At 42.8% G+C, this 20,534-nt stretch overlaps 3 protein-coding genes across 3 annotated transcripts; all 3 read left to right on the forward strand.

The window, feature by feature from the left end:
* Window positions 1–727: 727 nt before the first annotated feature.
* cenpw (centromere protein W) lies at window positions 728–1,968 on the forward strand. The gene is made up of 3 exons (XM_030047423.1): window positions 728–922; window positions 1,011–1,124; window positions 1,534–1,968. Exons 1-3 carry the CDS (start codon window positions 830–832, stop codon window positions 1,558–1,560), a joined length of 234 nt encoding a protein of 77 aa, XP_029903283.1. The 5' UTR covers window positions 728–829; the 3' UTR covers window positions 1,561–1,968.
* A 4,299-nt stretch (window positions 1,969–6,267) lies between these two features.
* LOC115356398 (R-spondin-3-like) lies at window positions 6,268–7,831 on the forward strand. Its single transcript, XM_030047539.1, has 5 exons — window positions 6,268–6,352; window positions 6,837–7,028; window positions 7,116–7,256; window positions 7,355–7,501; window positions 7,632–7,831. Exons 1-5 carry the CDS (start codon window positions 6,268–6,270, stop codon window positions 7,829–7,831), a joined length of 765 nt encoding a protein of 254 aa, XP_029903399.1.
* A 639-nt stretch (window positions 7,832–8,470) lies between these two features.
* Window positions 8,471–11,532, forward strand: LOC115356436 (E3 ubiquitin-protein ligase rnf146-like). The gene is made up of 2 exons (XM_030047605.1): window positions 8,471–8,691; window positions 9,347–11,532. The coding sequence occupies exons 1-2, from the start codon at window positions 8,486–8,488 to the stop codon at window positions 10,446–10,448; spliced, it is 1,308 nt and encodes a 435-aa protein (XP_029903465.1). The 5' UTR covers window positions 8,471–8,485; the 3' UTR covers window positions 10,449–11,532.
* The last annotated feature ends 9,002 nt before the right edge of the window (window positions 11,533–20,534 follow it).

The following is a 20,534-nucleotide window of genomic DNA, read 5'->3' on the forward strand; positions in this document are numbered from 1 at the left end:
ATCTTAGGTAAACGGAAAGCCTTTTCGAAATTGAGGTTAATTGTACCCTCATATATAATATTAATATATAAGTTATTCTTCATAGATTTCTTGGGAAACACCACAAAGGAAACTGAACCAAACGGATTCTGGTGTATTATTCAGGCCACATTCAACTAGTGTTTGACACCAATTTAAAAAAAAAAAAACAAAAAAAAAACAAAAAAAAAAACTAATGGTTGCTTGGCCATAAGTTGAAAAAACGAAAGTCAAAAGAAAGAAATAAAAATCTTCCCTATGACTGCAGATCATGTAACCAACATTTTTCAGGAGGCTTAATACAAGTAAGAGCTGTGGGCAGCAGTCATCAACAAGTCTTTATTAAATTTCGCATAAACAATGGCACGTGCATAAAACTAACAATTGAAGAGCATATTATTATGATGTGTTGACCAGCAGACAAATAATAATGCTGCATGTATGGAGTATGGGCAGAAATCTATTTGGTTCAGGAGGCTGTAGAGCCTTGCGTTTCTCTCTGTCGCTCTTGTTTTCAAATATTCATCTTTACACCTCCAATGAGTAAAACAGAGAATCCTATCTACTTTTAATTTTGAAATTATGCGTGAACTGAATGTTTAACAACAAGTATTTTCATTTCATATATTGTTATGTGATACCGAGTGGCCACATGGTGGCGCCAAATAGCATGTTCAAGGAGTTCGTGTACATATGTGACCTCATAACATGCGCCGGAAGTAGACAAGGCGGGAGATTGAAAAAAAAAGTAAACAAGCCGTAGTTTCCAGAGGAGGTGTAAACTGTCCTGTTACACCAGAAATTTGCCAGAATGATCAAGAAAGCACCCAGAAGTCAGTTAAAAGCTTTGATAAAGACGAAAGCGAAGAGCAACGTCAACCTGAGGCCGGCGGCAGACGCAATGGTGGGTAAAGCGTCCACAGAGCAGCTCCGTGTAACCCTGCTGAACCTGTCCCCTAACCAGCTCAAGCTGCTGGGTTATGTCTCCTCAGGTGGAGCTGGTCATTCTGCTGTTCCTGAACGGCCTGGCGGAGGAGGCCAGGGCCACAGCTGTCGAGGACAGGTCCGCCACCATCAGAGCAAAACACTTGAGAGCCGTCTCCAAGGTTAGTGCTGTGCGTGGATTTCACCATCCTCCTCATATTAAATCTGTAAATTATGACTGTTATCATCTTCTCTACACTTCACCACTCTAAAATACAATGTATCACGTCATGGCTTTGAGATGAAACCCAGTAAATATGCCTCTTATTGAGCGAATACTGCCTTTACATTTGTTTCAAGCTGGTGGAATGACCCTTTAAAGCAAAACTGATGATAACAGCTTATCATTTAGTTTAATATATATAAAGAGACCTTTTATCCAAGTGTAATCTTAAAGAAGTAATGGTCATTGTGCCTGTTATTGCTGCTATTAATAATTACTAACAATTATTAAGCCTTAGAAGAAGTAATAATGTTTGATTGGTAAACAGTCTGAGAATGAATGTTGTTTTTCTTCCCACTCCTATTTAGAAAATGCTGAAAAAAGCAAGAGGATGAAGAGAGAAGTGCATCTTTTTTTATCGCTCTGGTGATTATCAAGGATGTGAACCCCCGAAGTCTTTTTTTTTTTTTTTTTTTTTTTAATGAAATATTTGTTATTTTACTTTATTTGGAGGAAAAAAAGTTTTGTTTGTTGTATATTTCATATTATTTTATTTCTTGTGCCAGTAGAGGCGCTACATACTGTATATAGTCACAGCAGTTTGTTGTTTGTTATTAAACTCTTGAATCTCATGATAAGTTGTTAATATCTCATGTTATGGAGTGATTGCAGATGTGGAGCAGAATTCAGGATTCAAGTCGTGCGTCATGTCTCACCTCTCACAGCCCTCCAACTCACAATGCAAAGAACTGTGACACTCCCATTTTAGGCTTTTTACAGGTGTGTGTCTTTAAATTTTCAGGATGGTGAAAGGTTTTACTATTGTGGGTGTGCCATTTCATAACAGATGATATGTAGACGTTGGTGGATTATGTTGATTATATTGAATTTACCATGGGAGAACCCAAAAATACATCTTTACACTTTACACTGTGGTCTTAAAGTAGCCAGTTAACTCAGAATATAGCCTGCTGCCAACTGACAGTAGAATAAGACCAGAATCATAGGATGGTGCAAGCTTTTTTTGTCAGAATTTGAACATGAACATGTCTTTGTTGATGGCAGAAATATTCATCTTTGGTATTTACAGATTTTTTTTTTTTCTTGTAACTTTTTTTTTTTTTTTTTTTTTTTTTTTTTAATATAATGTATGTTAGACTCAACCCATTACTCAACCCGGGGTGTGAGCTCATTATTAGTGGGCATCTTCTTAGTACTTTTATCAGCAAATTTGAAAAAAAAAAAAAAAAAAAATCCTATCCAATATGGGTTTTATGTAAGTGTTCCTTTTTGTCTTCTTTTTTTTCCTTTTTTTAAATGTAAATTTCAGTGTAGTTAAGGAAACTCAAACATCACCAAAAGTGAAAATTGCAAATGTATGAAAAATCTCATGCACATACATCTGACCTCTAGACCCGAGGTCTTCAGGTCACTGCACCTCACAGTGTAAGGCCTAGACGAGGACACAGCATGAGTCAGCAAAATTCCCCCCCTCCAAAAAAATTCATCATCCAATTCATCCATTCATCTACCAAAAAAAAAACCAAAGTAGAAGTTCTCAACCACTAACTACTACAGCACATGTTAAAAATAAACTATATAGACAATTGAGTTAGATTTGATATAAATTTATTAGAACATATACAGGCTTGTGCATGATTTGCGCTGCGTAACTATTTCTCAAGACGTGCTCAACAGAAGCTTTGATGCCCTTCTTACAAAAAAGCACAAAGCATTCTGCTCCACTGTGTGGGCAGTAAACACCTCCAGCTCCCACCTCCCTCTGCCATAATTGGTCACGGTCAGCATTTTAAGCTGCATGCTTCACAGCTTGTTCTCCGAGCGTGGCCTCAGTCTCCTCCCAAATTCCCCTCTTCTTCATGCTACACAGATTATTGCCATGTGCAGATGTTATCCCGCTCATTCCTTATCACCTCGGCGTCCTTCACAGCGAGACGTTTGACTTGTTAGCTCTGCGAGCGGTGAAGAGGTCAAAGCTACAATGATGAATTGTCCAGTCAGGAAATATTGTTATTAATCACGGATAATTTATCTTAGATCTGCCAGGGTGTTGACCTACAGCGTGTTTGAGGTCTGTTATACAAAGACTTCACATTATGTATTTTTGTGACTAGGCAGCAAAGTGGTAATTGTCAAATATCCACAATCAATATGCTGTGTGAAATCTGAGAAAAAATCATGGCACTTTTCCATTTGTTTGAGCGTAATTGGAGCTAATTTGGTCAAAGCCTTTGTAGAGCCTTGGGAAATGTCATGAGAGCATGACTGTGCATGAGTGTATGCAAATTTACACAAGTCACAGCTTTGATTGTATTTGGATTTAAGATGTGTTGAAGCGACAATGAATATTTTACCACTCTTATCCATATGGTTTAGATTGGTCCCTGACTTGTGTCTTGTTATTCTCCTCTCTCTCTCTCTGCCTCTCTCAGTCCTCATCATCATTCTCTCCTCTTTCCCTCGTTCTCTGTGCCTGTGAAGGCGTCTCCCATGGCCTCCTCTGGCTGTTTTCTTCAAGAATCTGATCTGGCACCCCAATGAGCAGAGCCTTGTCATGTTTATGTTCACAGACATTTGATGGGAGGGTGGGTTATAGGGTTTGTGGAGCCCCACCCTTCTGACCTTTAACCCCCCCTGACACCTCTCTGTCAGGGAATGTGTCCTGCTGTCCTGTGACTGATCCACATATTATCATGACAAATCCACCTACCAGAAACAAGTTGTTTTCTACAAAGATTTAAAGGCATTTCACTCAAATTCCTGTTTTAAATCTGCAGATGTTTTTTTTTTTGTTTTTTTTCATGATGACAGGCAAACATTTTTCTTCATTCTATGAATTAGAGGCATATTCATATAGCATATCAGCATACTGCATGCAGTTTGATGGATGATGCGGCCATACAGCTGCTCATGCATCCAGAGGATTGGCTGAGGTGTTATTCTATCTTTCTCCTCTCTTAGGTTTACTCTTGTTCTTGAGGGAGTATTAGAGCAACACTCTTTTGCCTTTGGCAAAATAACGAGGTAGCCAAGCCTCGCCGCGGCCCTTGCCTCTTTGGTGTGTGCGTTCATGTCAGAGCACCTGTTGACAATTTAAGCCGGCGTAGCCCCTTTCCAGCTCCCCTGTCTGGCAGTGTCTTTTAGCCCTGTCTCTCGCAGATAAATCAGCTCCAGTGTAAAATCCCACTGCAAAGCTCCCGCTGATTCCTCTTTTGACACTTTTCCAGGGCAGCCCCAGAACTAAGAGAGCGCTGCAGTCCATTTTGGCAGAGATGTTATTCCAATAACTTGCCCTGCCTTTCCTAATAAAGAGCACATGGTTCTGAGTGTGTCACCATCTCTCTTCATATTTTTGCTGTGACTAGGCAACATGTCAATCCAGCATCAACACTACATGAGAACTAGACAACGAACCCATGCCGCCAATCACCTAATTTAGCTTAGTAGCTGATATGAGAGTTTTTATGGGGTTTGATAAGATCCAATAGACATCAAGGAAATTTCTAGACTCAGACAGAGAATTATCAAGTGAGTAAGGGGAAGCAATTCCAGGAAAAAAAATAGCCTGTTGCATGAAGGGAAGCTCTGGAGAGTTCCCATCTGTTTTGGAGAAGTGGATCAAGAGCCACAGAGTTCCCAAAACATGCAATGCACACCGGGATCCCAAACAACAATCCCTCCAGAGGAGCAAAGCTTTCGCCACCTTTCAATGTTGCTATTGCAAGTCACAGATGCGTTCTTAATGGGAAACACACAGGGTCCAAGCACGGCTTAAGTTGAACTAAATATCAAAAAGTGGAGGCACACAGGAATTGCTTTTTGTTTTGTGGCGGATTTTTCATTTTTCTCCACCGGCTTGCATCTGTGTTACTTAATTTGGCTTGTGTGAATAGATTTTGAAAGGCTGGTGGTGATGCTGTGATGAAATGAGTCACAATCATCGTTATGCTCCTCCAGTTTAAATGAAACCAGGAGGGGTGATTATGTATTCACAGTCACACACTCGCCCTCTTTCCATTAGGCTGGGGAGAGGGTATATGATTTAATAATATGGCATGGTATGCAGGAAAAAAAGAGAGACTGGTATACTGTAGCACTCATCACTGGATAAAACTGGAAGAAAAAAAAAAACATTCTGGCAAATTTCTTCCATGATCCACCAGCTGTGCAAGGCTGGTGGCAGTTTCACTTTTTCTTTTTCTTTTCTTTTTTTTTTTTAATTTAGTTTACAACAATACATTGTAATGATTTTGCACCCGGTATATGTTTAGTGAAAGAGGCAAGATTGCTTTGCATTATTTCTAAAGCTCTGCAGTGCCCTGAACACACAAAGTGAAATTATTACCATCACTGTTGTCAGATAACTTTATCTGAGGGTTTATTTTTAACAATGTCATGGTATTCCCAACACAATTCACTGAGCTTCAACCTTCCGTTCCATTCTTATTTTTTATGGAATAAAAAAAAAAAAAAATCTGCTCCATCATTATGTGCATTCCAATAGGCAAAAATAGGATAGATGGAGATGCACTTTTCCAGTAAGCCAAATTTTCATATAGACAGTATTATAATAGCAAAAATCTATATACTGGTATAGTGCAAGAGACAGTGAGAGTAATGATGGATTGAGAGGAGGGTCAAGAAAAAAAGAGGGTTCCCGGGGAAAGGAGGGTGTGAGAGAGAGAGAGAGAGAGAGAAAGAGAGAGAGAGATGTGTGTGTGGGAAACAAGAGACAAGTCCACAGCAGCTAACCCAAACTTTACATTAAATCTGGGCTTGCGGCTATCATTTGATGGTTTCTCTTATGTTTGCATTCTTTATGGCATTCTGCTGCCTTGAGTGACTTCTTGGAATGCGCATGGGATTTTTCCTCAAGAAAACATTTAGCCAAACCCTGCTGTCTGTTGTTGTGTCGCTGCCTGGGCTTGGAGTCACTACATGGGTCCACAGGAATGAATCAGTGGAAGAATTCAGAGGTTTTCATTTAGTCCGTGCCATGGGATATGGGATGCGGCGCAAGGTAACTTTGGTGACTGGATGAATCGCAAAAAAGAGGAAATCGTGTGTCATACTGAAAGAAAATGTGGGTGCCGCTGTTAATTTGGATTCTGAACTTGGTGAGTCTCTCAAAAGGCCAGGATGGCACAAAGATTCAGCGATACAGACGTAAGTATCCAATCAAAAACTTGTCATTGATTACATATTGGTAGTGCTTGTGCAGTGCATTTTCTCTCTACCCATTTTCTTGGTATAGTACACATCAGATGGCCACTACATATGGATACAATAAATGTGTTATAGGGAAGGCAGCTTATAGGGAACAATGTGGTCATAGATTTCCATGCATTATACCCACTTGCAAACTATAAAAGGCCTGGCTTGGAGGATTGGCTCGGTTCTTATTGTAAAACCAAATGCTTCGTCATTGGCTTTTGAATGGGCTGTAAATCCAACACATAGCACTTGGTTTCATGTGTTACTGTAGATCTTTTGCATGAGCGAATAACACATAAAACACACTCAGTGGTGCTGGAGTCAGTCACAATCACTTAACCACCCCCATCTGCAAACACACACACACACACACACACACACACACACACAAATGCACACAAAGCACTTATCCTCATTAACCTTTTCTCTATGGCAGGTAGCTCTGTAGTGAGCAGACTGTGTCAGGCGGGTTGTGCGACATGCTCGTCCCTGAATGGCTGTTTGTCCTGTAAGCCCCGCCTTTTCTTCCACCTGGAGCTGGATGGGATGAGGCAGAGGGGGGTTTGTCTGTCCTCCTGTCCCCGCGGTCACTACGGCCTGCGCTCTCCACACATCAACACCTGCACCAGTAGGTACCGGTGAACATTTGCAGGAGTGGTGCAGCACATGTGGTGGTTTTGTCCTATGACCAGCGCTCATTCTCATTGGTTTACAGGGTGCAAGGAGGACTGCGCCTCCTGTTTCAACAAGAACTTCTGCACACGGTGCCGTCCGGGCCACTTCCTGCTGCGAGGCAACTGTGAGGACAGCTGTCCAAAGGGGATGACAGCAAACACCACACTGCGAGAATGCATTGGTGAGACTGTGTGTTTGTGCGTGCACTACCAAAATGATATCTCCCACAAAGCCAGGGCGCTGCGATACATTGTAAGATCTTTGCGTGCGTCTGCTCAGAGTGTCCTGCAGGCTGTGAGCTGTGTGTGAGGAGGGACACGTGTGTGAGGTGTAGAGCAGACCTGTACTACCTCCACGGACAGTGCCATCCCACCTGTCCAAGGGGATTTGAGCCAGATGTGCAGCTGATGCAATGCACCCCCCAAGGTGAGAGATTCGCAGCATTACCCCTCCACTGCACAACTAATTTTATCATAATTTCCATTATGCAATTCTAACCTCACTTTTCTGTCTGTTGATACTTGTGAGATGTTGTCTGCCCCCTTTGTCCTTGTAGTGCACTGTGAGGTGGGGGAGTGGGGAGAGTGGGGTCCATGCCTTCGGAAGGGGAGCATCCGTGCCTACAGGAGGGGACAGGAGACACGCACACGGGACGTCCTGTATGTCCCAAGTGTCTACGGTGACCCCTGCCCGCATGTGTCAGAGTGGAGGAAATGTGTCATCACCAAGCGACAGAGTTCAAGTAGGCTGCAATGAGTGCAAAGAGAGATGCATGTGAAATATTTACTATATTAATGATGTTTGCTGGGAAATGAAATATAAGCAGACCAGTTTACCCTGTGCACACGTGACCTGCAGATTTCAACTAGGCCTAAATAAAACAGAGGAATTATCTCTAAACTGTGAAAAAAAAAAAAAAAGCGCCGATGACAAATTATATTGATGACATGATGATAGTAGTAGGACAGAAGTTGGCTCAAATCCAATAACATGCATTTTTATCGAGCTATAAATTCAACAATTTTGCTGTTGCAGCATAAAATGGACTCATCGGGATCTGGTCCTAAATATTCACAGATCATTTCAAATACATAACACAGTAATCCATATAGTGGAGGGCTCTGTGGTGTCCAGCCAGGAGAAATTAATTGTTAGAGATAATCCAATGCTTAAAATGAGGGGAGTCTGTATTTCACAAATCTGGCATACAGTTGCTCAACAGCCTGCTGATATGAACCAGAAGAAACATGACGGCTGTGCTAAGGGGGAGGGAAATCACATTTCCTAACTTTCCCCAAAGTGCTGTTTTTCTTTTTCTTATTAGTACCAAATGACCGGCGCTGTGTTTCATGCTCAAAGCCTGTGAGTTGGACAGTAGCGGGCTGCGCGGCCACACTAGATGTGTGAAGCATGTGCGCTGCCAGTGACAGCAGCGCGGGCCGCTCCGCACGCCGCTCCGCCGGTGGGCCGGGCCGGAGGCGTGTCCTCACAGCAGCGCAGCAATGCCCCGGCATACATTTTGCTATCACTCTTATATCCAACTTTAAATGCGGGCTTGTAAACATTATCACCTGCTTTCCTTCTGAAGCGGCTTGTGAAGGCGTCCTGGCGGTTAGGTGAGTGACTTAAATGCCCAAATGTAACTCAGCAGGCACCGCAAATGAACCGAGAGGCTACCGACACAGGCAGCTGGCAACTTGACCTGGCTAGCTCAATGTGTTAGCGCGGCTACTGCTGTTAGCTTTGTTTTACATGTCACACACAGCTTACCTTATGTTAAGCTAACGTTATATGCTTGCCAAGTAAGTGCCTATATTGTTGCTCCAAGCATTGTCACATGTAATACAGAGTTTCGTGTGGCACTTTAAAATATAGCTATAATTAGCGAGTTAGCTAACGTTAGCTGAGCAGCAGCTGGGTGTGTGTTTGTCAGCCAGCAGAAACAGGGCCTGTGTTCCCTGTAATGTGAGCTTATCATGAAAACCAGGAGAAATGCAGGGACACGGGCCAGCTGTTTCCCTTCAGATGTTTATTTCCTCAGGTTTCCCAGACTTTCAGGAATTTTGATTTAACTGATCAGGGTGTTTAAAGTGCATGCCGGATGTTATCTGTGTTTAAAGTGTCATCAGACCAGCGCATGTCATCTGAGCATGGCAACAAATCACATGCCAAAATGAGTTGCTCTGACTCACTCAGGGTTTGGGAGTAACAGGCACAGCAGCATGTGTGCCCTCAGATGTGCTGTGATAGTGCTGTGTTTTCTCTTGTCAGCATGGCAGGCTGTGGAGAAGTCGACCAGTCAGTGAAAGCCCTAGCTGCCCCAAAGCTGGTCGACGATGTAGGAGACCCTCGCACTACTGACTCTCCCTCCTCCACCACCGCTCAGGAGTGTGCCATCTGCTTGCAGAGCTGCATCCACCCTGTTCTCCTCCCCTGCCGCCATGTCTTCTGTTTCCTGTGTGTCAAAGGTGCTTCCTGGCACAGCAAGCGCTGTGCCCTCTGTCGACAGGAAGTCCCCGAGGACTTCTTGGAGCGTCCGCTGCTCCTCTCCCCCGAAGAGCTTAAAGCAGCGGCCGCAGGGGTGAGCCGAGGAGGCGGGCTCAGTACCCACGGAGACTATGCCTGGTACTATGAGGGGCGCAATGGCTGGTGGCAATACGATGAGAGAACCAGCCGTGAGCTGGAAGAGGCCTTTTCCAAGGGCAGGAAGAGCACCGAGATGTTGATTGCAGGGTTTCTGTATGTGGCCGACCTGGAGAACATGGTGCAGTATCGGCGCAATGAGCATGGCCGCAGGCGGAAGATAAAAAGAGACGTTGTGGATATCCCCAAGAAGGGGGTGGCGGGGCTGAGGCTGGACCCTGAACCTGCCCACCTCCCTGCTTCACCAGCTGTCACTGCAGCAATCACAGAGCGTGTAAGCTCAGCCGACGGAGCGGACACTACAGGCCAGACACAATCTGCAGGCTTTGGAATCATGGTGTCTGCTCCCCCAGTTAGACCTCCGACTGTCCTGGGTGGGCACCTTGTCACTCCTCAGTCTCACACCCCCCTGTCCCTGGAAGAGTCTCTCTCCCAGCTCCTAATCAGTCAGCCGGGTGGCGACGAGGTGGAAGATGATGACGAGCAAGCAAGTGGCAGCCAGGCGTACGAGTTTGCATCGGGCAGCAGCGAGGGTGAAGAGGAGGCGCACGGGTGGGAGAGAGGGAGGGCAGAATCAATGCCACGCCGAAGGCACAGGCAGAGACTGTTAGGGAGGCAGCTAAGGGAGACGCAGCCAGACCGGATGCCTCCAAGAGGTGGGCCGTCCAGCTCAGCTCTCAGTATGCGCTCCCGTAGCCCTGATGGACAGTGCACTGTGACTGAAGTGTGACTGCAACTGTTGTCCAAATCACAGTTCCTAAACTCTTATCAGTTCAGCAAAAAAAGTGTGTAAAGCAAATAATGCCTCTCCAACATGTAACTAAAGCCTGTTTTTGCTGTTGAAGATGTCAAAAGCTAGTATTAGCCAGCAATATAGCAAATAATATATTAGAAGGAAGCGATGCACAACGTAATTTGTTTGGCAGTGTAGTTGTGCAGTGCTCTCAACAAAAAGCTACACAATAGACAGTGTTTTTTTTTCCCCTTGACAAAAAAAAAAGACTTTTGCAAGAGATTAAAGCAAAAGCTCTAAGGCAACTTCCAGCAGTGTTGTCTGGTAGAGTTGCCCAAAAATACCCTCTGCCAATGCCTTTACATAACCTTGTGACATTGTGCGATGCAACATCTCTTAAATCAAATGACACCCACTATGCTCTTTTCTCTAATAGTTTCAGCTAATTGATATGGCTTGGTATTTCTAAGAGTTCTCATTTTTGAGTGATGGTGTAACAGTCCAGCTTAAATGTAGCACCTTATGTTTAACAGATACACAGGGCTAAAGCTGCGTACTTTTTTCCTGCTTTGCTGATTAGGATTTTTTGAACTGCAAAAACAACGGCGTGCTCATTCGGCACCTTACTAATAACTGTTTGAAACAGTCAAGAGAGTTTATGTGTGCATATGTTTGTATGTGTGTGAGACGCTCTATTTTAATCTCCAAGCAAAAAGTCTGTTTTAATAATGACGCGTGTTTGTGTTGTTCTGAGGGGTGTTGGGTGCTGAAAAGCTACTGGCAGAACCACTGGAAAGTATTAGGCCATATGTAGAGGGACAAATTTGGATGTCTATTTCTTGTCATGGTACTCTCAATAGGACTGCCATCAAAGCAGGGATTGGCATGTACTCTTCACTTGGAGGAACTAGTTGTCCTAACACAGTTTGAGTCTCTTTTGCTCCAGCTGGTATCATTTTGACTGTCAAACTTTCATTGTCAGTGTCTTAATCCAGATGACCTAAAAACCAGCTTTCCCCGTGTGGTGTAGTCCCTGTGGTGTTTTGTGATGTTATTAAAAGTGTTTATCTATAATTTAAAATCGTGTCGGCAGATTTGTGTGTACGTACATGCATGTCTGAAGAGTGGTGCACAGCAGACTAATGGGATGTTTTGCGGGAACACAAGTGGAACTCGTCCATAGGCCTGCTTGCAATGTGTACCCTAGTTACAGTGCAAAATTAGTGTACCCTAGGAGCCCACAGGATGGAGCTGTTGCATAAATTTACTCAGCAGACCTTTTTGTTGGTCATATGGTGTTGATAGGAGTGGTTCCCCAAAAAGCTGTTTAAGATTCCTTGACATGCTCCAAAGAGGCTGAGGTTGGAAGTGGGGTTGTGAAATCCTGCTAATGAGACAGCACAGGCTCAAGTGAGAGTAAATAGCCTACTCTAGTTCAATCAGCTATAGATACTTTATTGTGTACAGACACTAAAGCTTCCGTGATCATCTTTTTACAGCTTTAGATGATTTTGATTTGTGTTTGAACTCATGCAGCTGCAACACATGGAACAAAGTAAGATATTGAAGTTAAATTGGTGGGGGGGAAAGTAAAATACATTATGGTGACACTATAACCAATCTAAAGAAACACAAGAATTTGGGGAAGCAGTATGTCACTTCAGTTCGGCATAGAAAGTGGCTATGGCTACATCAGCTGCGCTTAAGATTGTAGTCCACACAGTTGCTCCCTAAAGTCAATTTTAATACTAATTACTTTGTTTCTTTCAGTAGCAGCCATGTCCCCATCATTGCCCTCTATCTGCATGTCCAGATGGTGTAACACCAAGCAACAAAGTGATCAAAGCACTGCATCGCTGCAGATTAGATGACAAGACGGAGACTTAAGGAGGCAGGAATGTTTCTGATTTGGAGGAGGGATAGGCAGTGGATTAATGTAAACGTCTGAAAAGCTGAGCACAAAATACTCAAGTATGTTTGAGCAAAGTTTGAAATATTGCATAGTTGCACAGGTGACCAATGTTAGGACAAAAGTGCCTAAAGATGCATCAGTATGTCACAAATTGGTTTTCAAATTGGTTTTGTTAGTGTCATCTTTCAGGCCTACAGTTGATGTACTGTATCTGCAGCCTGTTTTTATGACAAATATAAAATGTTTTGTGTTCTTTCTGTGCAGAGGATTATTGTGGGTTATTTTCAGCTGCTCCTTCTTTTAGCAGTTACTAGCTTAGCTTTGCCATGCAAGTTCATCCCTTTGCCCCACAAAAACAAGTATGATATGGTATGATGAATATTTTTAAAGCACAAGAAGGGATATTTGTGGGGGCAATTGTCATAATACCAGAAATATGACTGAGGCTTCCTCAAAGAATGGTGGTTAGGAAACAAAGGGTCAGGCATGATGTCTCATTTTTTTAAAGTATTGTTTTGTAAAACTCCAGAAAAATTGATTTCATTTGTAAGACTCATTTCTCCAGCAGTGCCCTTGTTTTAACTTAGTGTCTGCATATAGGCAAACACCCTACAAAATGATTGTGTATGCAGTCTTTGTGGTTTTGCTGTTTTTATGTCCTGCCAAGTGGAACAATGCCGCCGCGGTTCCTTCAGACGTCCACCTGGCTACGTTATTGTTGACAACCAAACTGTGTGTTCATGAATGTTCTGCTTGTTCCAACCATTTTTGGGAAGAGGAGGCAACGGCCAAAGCCTGGAGCGCTGCTACCAGTGTCGCTGGCCTGCAGAATTCACCAACTAAAGCAAACCGCAGGCCCAGTGTGTTGAGTGGGACTGTGACTTGCATTAGAAACATGGCTTAATGAGCCAGGGTTTGGCTACTGTCCTGTCAATGCTGAAACAGAGCTGTTTACATGTGAGGGTGGGTGGCACAGCGTTGTGGGTGGCAAAATCTTGACTGGAGAAGTGGTTTCGCATAAAACGGCATTTTTATGAGTTACTTTACAGCAGCTACAGCCTAAAACTGAGGAACTACAGATATGCCCAGGCTCAGGCCACCCATAACCATCAATATCACAACCACAACCTCGATCCATCCATCTGTCCTAGATAAATCTAAATCTGCAAAATCAATTTGTATGAAAAATACACACATTCTGCCTGGTAGTGTCTGTTAATGAGATGAAGGGATGAGTTGAGGATATAGGCCTACTGTATATGATTGGCTGCCCTGCCCTGTATGTCTTTTCTCTCTCTTTCTCTCTTTCCTGTCGTTCTCCAGGTGTTGCTGTTTGGTCTCATCGCCTCCCCTTTTGGCACCTTTGGGTGGTGCCTGTGAAAGCTCCACGGCAGTATACGATCATAAAGGGACCATCATCATTCATGGCAGCACATTTTTGTTAGATTTTTGATCACCGTGCTTTTCATATAGGTTTGATGGTTTAAAGGGATAGTTCACCCATTTCACGTGTTATTTTATTTCTTAGGTTAGCCTTTGGATCATCCAGCTAGTAACAATTTGAGGAAGATAGCACCATTGATGTCCAACAGGTAGGGGGTAAGTCCAATAATCTCAGGTTTTTATGGGTGAACTAATGGGTGGTCCCCTTCAACTAATCCCTTGAAGGGGGTCAGTCGGTCAACCAGCCCTATGTACAGTTTGCCTTTGAACTTAATCAGTTTAACTGGATCCACTAACACACTTAAGAAAATAATTGCATTTTTGCTGATGGGCAATATGATTGGCTTATCTTCTGTTGTGGTCAGCTGCTTCATTCTGCACCGGTAAAGTATGTCCAGTATGTCCAGATGAAAAATGATAGATATATGATATATAAGTAAAAGCAGGCATGAGATATGCTACTTTTCTCCTGTTTTTTATTCCTCAGTGTGAGCCAGATTTACAAGAGATGCAATTCTCATTTTCATAAAGAACATGATTTTTCTGCTGTATTTTGAGCATTTGACAACTCCACTTTTAGAGCTAATTGTGCTGCAGTTGAGTGCAGTAGTTGCGATATACAGCTCATTATTAAGCAGTGCAAACATCATGCATAACTCAGTGTGTTTGATTGTTTTTCATATGCCAGTCAACAGCAGCAGCACAAGTGTGATGTACTGCACAGAGACACATCAATAACGTGCCGTGTGTTTTGAAGGGCGTCGACTCTGTTGACATGCTGAGAGATATTGACACTCAGATTTATATGAGGCAGTCATGGAAAAACAGACCATATTTAGATGGCACATCTACAGAGAAGATAGTAACATGCAAGGGGTTGGGGAAGGGGAGGGAGGGAACATACAGATGACATGTGATGCCAGTGTGAAGGACACCAGAAGAGATAGATGGCGTAATACTAAAAAAGTGATGGTGACATGTTTTGTGGGTGAAAAAAGGGGCACATTACGTGTTTTGCGATGGTGGAGGAGGAGTGACAAAGGGAAAAAATGACTTAGAGAAGGTAATAATGAGGGGACGATGACTGCTCCTGAGCTGGGAATGCATGTGGTGTGACAGACATAGTTCACAGACGAGTACACAGACAGACAGGAGGCAACAATAATATGTTTGCAGACATGTAGCTGTCCTTTTACTGCCCAGCATGTCCGATCACATCCGAGTAAAATGCCTTGTGTGCCCTCCCTCTTCACACCACACTGTCGCCAATCCCTCCAGAAATAGTCCCTTCATACCCATGTCTGTCTATCACCACCTGCAGGCTCAACCTAGAGAATTGTTGTTGTGTGCCTTATTTATGGCCTTGTTTTTGTCCAGCAAAGTAGTCTGCTTATGTTGATTGTACATATTATGTGTGCTAAACTGCTTTGTGGATTCAATTGAGGCATATTAATTGTGTGAGAGAAGAAGTAGGTGCAGGCTAGTTTCTATACATGCACATCTGTGTTTATTGCGAAAGAGTAAAGTAGAAATGCTCGCCACCATGGAAGTGATATTTTCTGCCTGTTGAATTTGAGTGAGTACATTCTTTCCTTATGTCTATACATTTTCCCATGCTGTGTATTATTTCCAGCGATGATGCTGAGATTCACAGACGGGGTATCTCAGTCCGGCAGGAGCCAGCGATGACCTCACCCCTACTGTAACCATCATCAGCCTAACACCATTAGCACCTATCATATGACGCGCCTTGCTAAGCCTGGTGCTACTGAACCATTAATAACGCCTGTGTGTCACCTCAGTGCTATGATGACTCCTAAAATCTTACAGTTTGTGGCACTAGGTATTTACTATTTCCAAATGCAGCTGCATATGATTCCACCATGTCTTTATTTTTAGTCCGCGCTCCATCCTGTCTGTCCTGCATGCAAAACTGTGTCAGACAAGGTATAGAAGTGGCTCATAAGATGTACACGAGTAGCCATGGCATAGATTTGAATTAATCAGTCAGGATGAATCTATGTATTCATGCTGGTTATGCAAAAATTCTAACCCTGCCAATATGTTGCAGTAGAAAACAGAATTTGTTGGACTAGGGTCTGCTTTTCCTGCTCTTTTTCCTATTCAGTTATCCAGCTGTAATGATGCTCGAGGTTAAAGGACCTTATCAGTGATTTTGCATTTCTTAGAGTAATATCTACAAAATGTATCTACTTCATGTTTCTGCTAATATTTTCTCAAAGCAAGCGGTCATATTTTAGAACTCCAATATCATTTTATCCAGCCATTGGTTTCCATTCATTCCACTACGATATGAAAAAGAACTTTCAGAGACTTCAAACTTTCTTCACACCAGTATTCCATCACTTTCGTAATAAACTTGTCCACATTAATTTTCCTAAAAGCAGCAGCACTGTTGTGTTTTGATGTTTGATGACTTGAACTTGGGTAGAGTGAAACAGTCTCTTCCAAAAAAAAAAAAAAAAAAAAATTGATTATACATTGTGAAATCTTTAGCACCTTTGCATTAATTGCGGAATAGTTTGTTGCAATGTAACATGTGGGTAAATTATAATAAATGAGCCAAACATTCCAGATCACTGGTGAGTGCTCCTTCACGTTTCATCTTCTTGATCTTGGCTGACAAGAGTGAAACCAAACATGGTCTTTTGCTGCTGCAGCCTATTTGCTGTAAGATCAACATGTTGTGTATTCACTCTGCACATCTCTGTTGTGCTAACATGGTATTTGCATACCTGTGGACTGCTGACCAGTACTTGAGTTGAAATAAAAACGGTCAAAATCATCCCCCCCTGTAAAACTGCCATCCTCACTTTTATCAAGTGAAAAAAAAATTGACCATCCCCCCTGAATTTTTTTTACAACTTGACTACTGCCGCTGACTGTGCAAACCCTACACACTTAAGTGCACAAACATCCCGGGACGTTGGCCTAGGTGCAGGAGCTGGCACCAGCAGGCATTCCATGTTCAAAGTCCCTTAATTAAATCACATGTGTTGCATGTTCTAATGTTTATTCAGACAGTAACCAGAGATGTCAACCCTGTCTGCATGCTGCATGTCACAGCCATTTAACTCGCTGTCTGGAAGGGGGAGCTGTTTCTATGAACAGGAAATTGTACCAAATAAAATAGACACTGTGTATATGTTACTGAACTTTAATATACACTCAGTGGGTGCTTTATTAGGTACACCTATACAATCTAATGTAATCCAGTACAACTGTTCGGCCATAAAGTTTCCTTTCCTGCCGGCTATAATGTTCATTCAATTTGGCATTTGGCGTTGAGCTCATAGTGCTGTTGTTGTACTGGACTGCATTTTATTGAGAGCTGTTTCTACTATTCTGTCCCCCTCATGTATATATAAATAGGGAGGACAAAATAATAGAAACACCTCTCAATATAACGTAGTCAAGCACTAGACCTCTGCAAACTACAACCTCAATAATAAATACAGAATTAAATTTACACATTCGCCATAATGTGAACAAAAACTGAACATTATAAACTTTGTTAAAACGTAGAATTTATGGCAGAGCTGTTGCATTGGACTGCATTAGATTGTACAGGTGGACCTGATAAAGCGGCCACTGATTTTAAATGATTTGAAAAGATCCTGTCAAATAGTTAAAAAAAAAAAAAAAAAAGTTATGTTTTCTTAATTTTTTCAAAAGATTTGCTGCTAAAAGTGTGGAATAAGTGAAGAAATCAAGCAGCTTGGAGTATATTGCGTTTTTGGCTCCTATACAGAAGATTTTTAGGGGGGATTTCTGCTTTATTTAATAGTGACAGTAGAGAGAGACAGGAAAGACAGAGGAGAGAGAGGGGATTCAAACCCTGACCACTGTGGTAAGATCTCAGCCTTGATACATGCATTCCACTAGGTAAGCGGCTTGGGCACCCCGATAGAAAGGCCTTTTGACTTTATTTATTTATTTATTTATTTTTGTACATCTAATCAACACCATCAGTCGTACCACAGAAATATACAGCCAGTGTTGGTGCTAATCAGAAAACAGTGTGAAAACGTACATTTATCACTGGTGTCTGGACAGAAAGAAAAGAAAACAACAAGTGAGAGTGAGATATAGAGTTACCTTGCTGTCAGGACCCCTGCGGGCCTTGGTGGTCTCATCTTTCCCTTTTCAGACAGGAACCGCCTGTTTAATGCACCTCTTTCAACTTTCTACCTCTGTGATATAGACAAACTGTCAAACCAAAGTTGAATGATGCACTGTAATTAATTCAGCGCTTTGTCTTTATGTCATAAAATGAATTATGTGAGCAAACTTTTAGCCCATGGTGGTGCCTGCAGAGTGTGACCTTGATATTTGCATCCACAACATCATTATAGTGGGCATCTTCATAATTAATAAGCCTTTTGGTGGATGTTTCGGTACATTTGCCAATCACCTGTCCATGTTTATAGAAGTTTGTATGTATTGATGGCAGAGGAAGGTGGTGGCGGTCAAAGTTGCGCCATATCCTTTAGCTTTAGGCTCATTACTCATCCGCCAACCTCATTCCAGCCTGTCATTCCCCCTGCAGAGCGAAGATACTCAGGAAACATCTGTCCACCTTGTTCTCCCAGCATGCCACAGTGAAAGCAACCCAGTGACCCCAGCTTCATCATGCCAGTTTTCCTGTATTTTTCTGCCATATCTGTCTCTCCATTCTTGTCCAGTCCACTGCCATAACTTATCAATGACACACTGTCCAATATAGAAGGATGTGTGTGCACGTGTGTGTGTCTGAGGCTATTCTAAATGTGTAAAGCCACTGACAGCTTTTTGTTCAATACACTTGTGTGGAAAAACTGTGCCTCAGAATTTGTGTGTGGCTAGCATGTTGCACGCATAAAGGCCCACCACAGGCCCGACGGCAGGCCACGTTGCTCTGGGACGGCTGCTCCAATGAAACTAAATTGGACTGTCATTCGTCACACGTTAAGTAGTCCACTATAGTCACCTCTGCCGGGCAACACCAGCTAATCCCACGAGAGCACCCCGCTCTTGTTTTGAAAACCGAGCCCCACGGGGTCGCCTTTCAAAGGGAATTTTTTTGGGCCCCCATTCTATTTTAATGGAGGCGGCTGAAATTCTCCAGGACACTTTAGAGTCCTCCTGGCTGTCCTTGATGGTCCCACCTCTTGCACCAGGTCCTGCTACACTCATCATCGGGGCATTTGAGATGGCCATTTCAATGGGGTGGGTATGGACACACTGACAGCTCGGGCAGGTGGACAAAGATAGAGCGAGTTAGTTCGTGACACTAGCCCTGGTCCGGCAGATGGGACTTTGGGTACTTTGTGTACAAAGTGGGTGAAAAATGGAAGTGTGGAGTGGTGGGTTTAAAAAGTACACCTACTGTATAGTCTAAAAGGTTTGACCCCTAAATTCATTACTTAAGCTGTCAACACTCCAGTTGGAAGATAAAAGTCTTAGTAATCTATATTCTGCACAGGCTGCAGGTGCTCTAAAGGACTTGGCTCTGAAAATAATCCAACAGAGGACTAGTTTTCTAAAATATTTTAATGAGAGATTAAAGAGAAAGTTACTCCTGAATATGGCCTGAAGGCATGCCGCTGTGCTTTTATCACTCATGAAAAGGTTTTGATGATACCATGAACGGACTAAATTAGGCTTTAATGTTAAGCCAACTTGACAATTTTGCTCTAAATCGCACAAAGTACATCAAAAACTAAAAGGTCATGAGAAGGCCACTAAAGAGGTGGCCATCTTTCTTGCTTGTTTATGAAAGCCTGAACTCACATGTTCAGTGCAGGTGGATGCCATCCTCCTAACAAGAACAAGAATGCAAACACCGTAGAACTCGAAAGCATCCTATAATGCTTGTTGTTTCAAACATGCAAACTTGTGCGGACCGTTAAGTTTTAACAAGAGAAAACATTCCATATAATGTGCAGTGAAGGACTGTGAACCCCGGTCACTTGTAAAACAGCTCCGGTGCAGGACTGCTAGTCCCCATTATGTTTAACCTCTGAAATGGGGTGGTCCTTTTCACATGTGCATATGAACCTGTGCATGCACACACACACACACACACACACACACACACACACGTACACACATATACCCATATGTACACACCCATATGTACATCATATGTATGAAGTGGCCGTTAAGAATCTATTTTGAGACTGTAGCCACTGACACATGCTAAGTATGTCAGTGTAGACCCCCAAACCCAGCTGCACTGAATGAGAAGCCTGGCAAGATGGAGTTAGAGGGGCAGGGGCCATGGGACAGGTGGACGGGGGCAGGAGAAGGCAGGAAAGAGCGTGAGATTCACACGTGCCTCAGACCACCAGCAAGAAACCTCATTGTCACCTCAGTCACCAGAGACTTCTTCAGTTTGATGTAATGCTCATAATCACCCACATATAGAAGATATAAACAACTTGTCTGCATGAACTCAGTGGATGAGAATAAGGTTTGCCTGGCAACTGATTTAGTTCATCTGTCTCCACAAGTGAATTTTGACTTATCTTAGCTACATAAACAGTCTAAGATTACAAGTTGTAAAAGCCACTATATGTTACCTGAAGGTTTATGTAGTCTGTGTTGTGCATGAACATGCTCATGTTTTTGGTGAAGAGTGAAATTAATGTTTTTGTTCGCAACTAATGAACATAAAGATGAACTCATGCACTGTTTTGTGGCACCTGAAGCCAAGGCATCATGGC

Source organism: Myripristis murdjan, chromosome 24, assembly GCF_902150065.1.
Source record: "Myripristis murdjan chromosome 24, fMyrMur1.1, whole genome shotgun sequence".
NCBI lineage: Eukaryota > Metazoa > Chordata > Actinopteri > Holocentriformes > Holocentridae > Myripristis > Myripristis murdjan.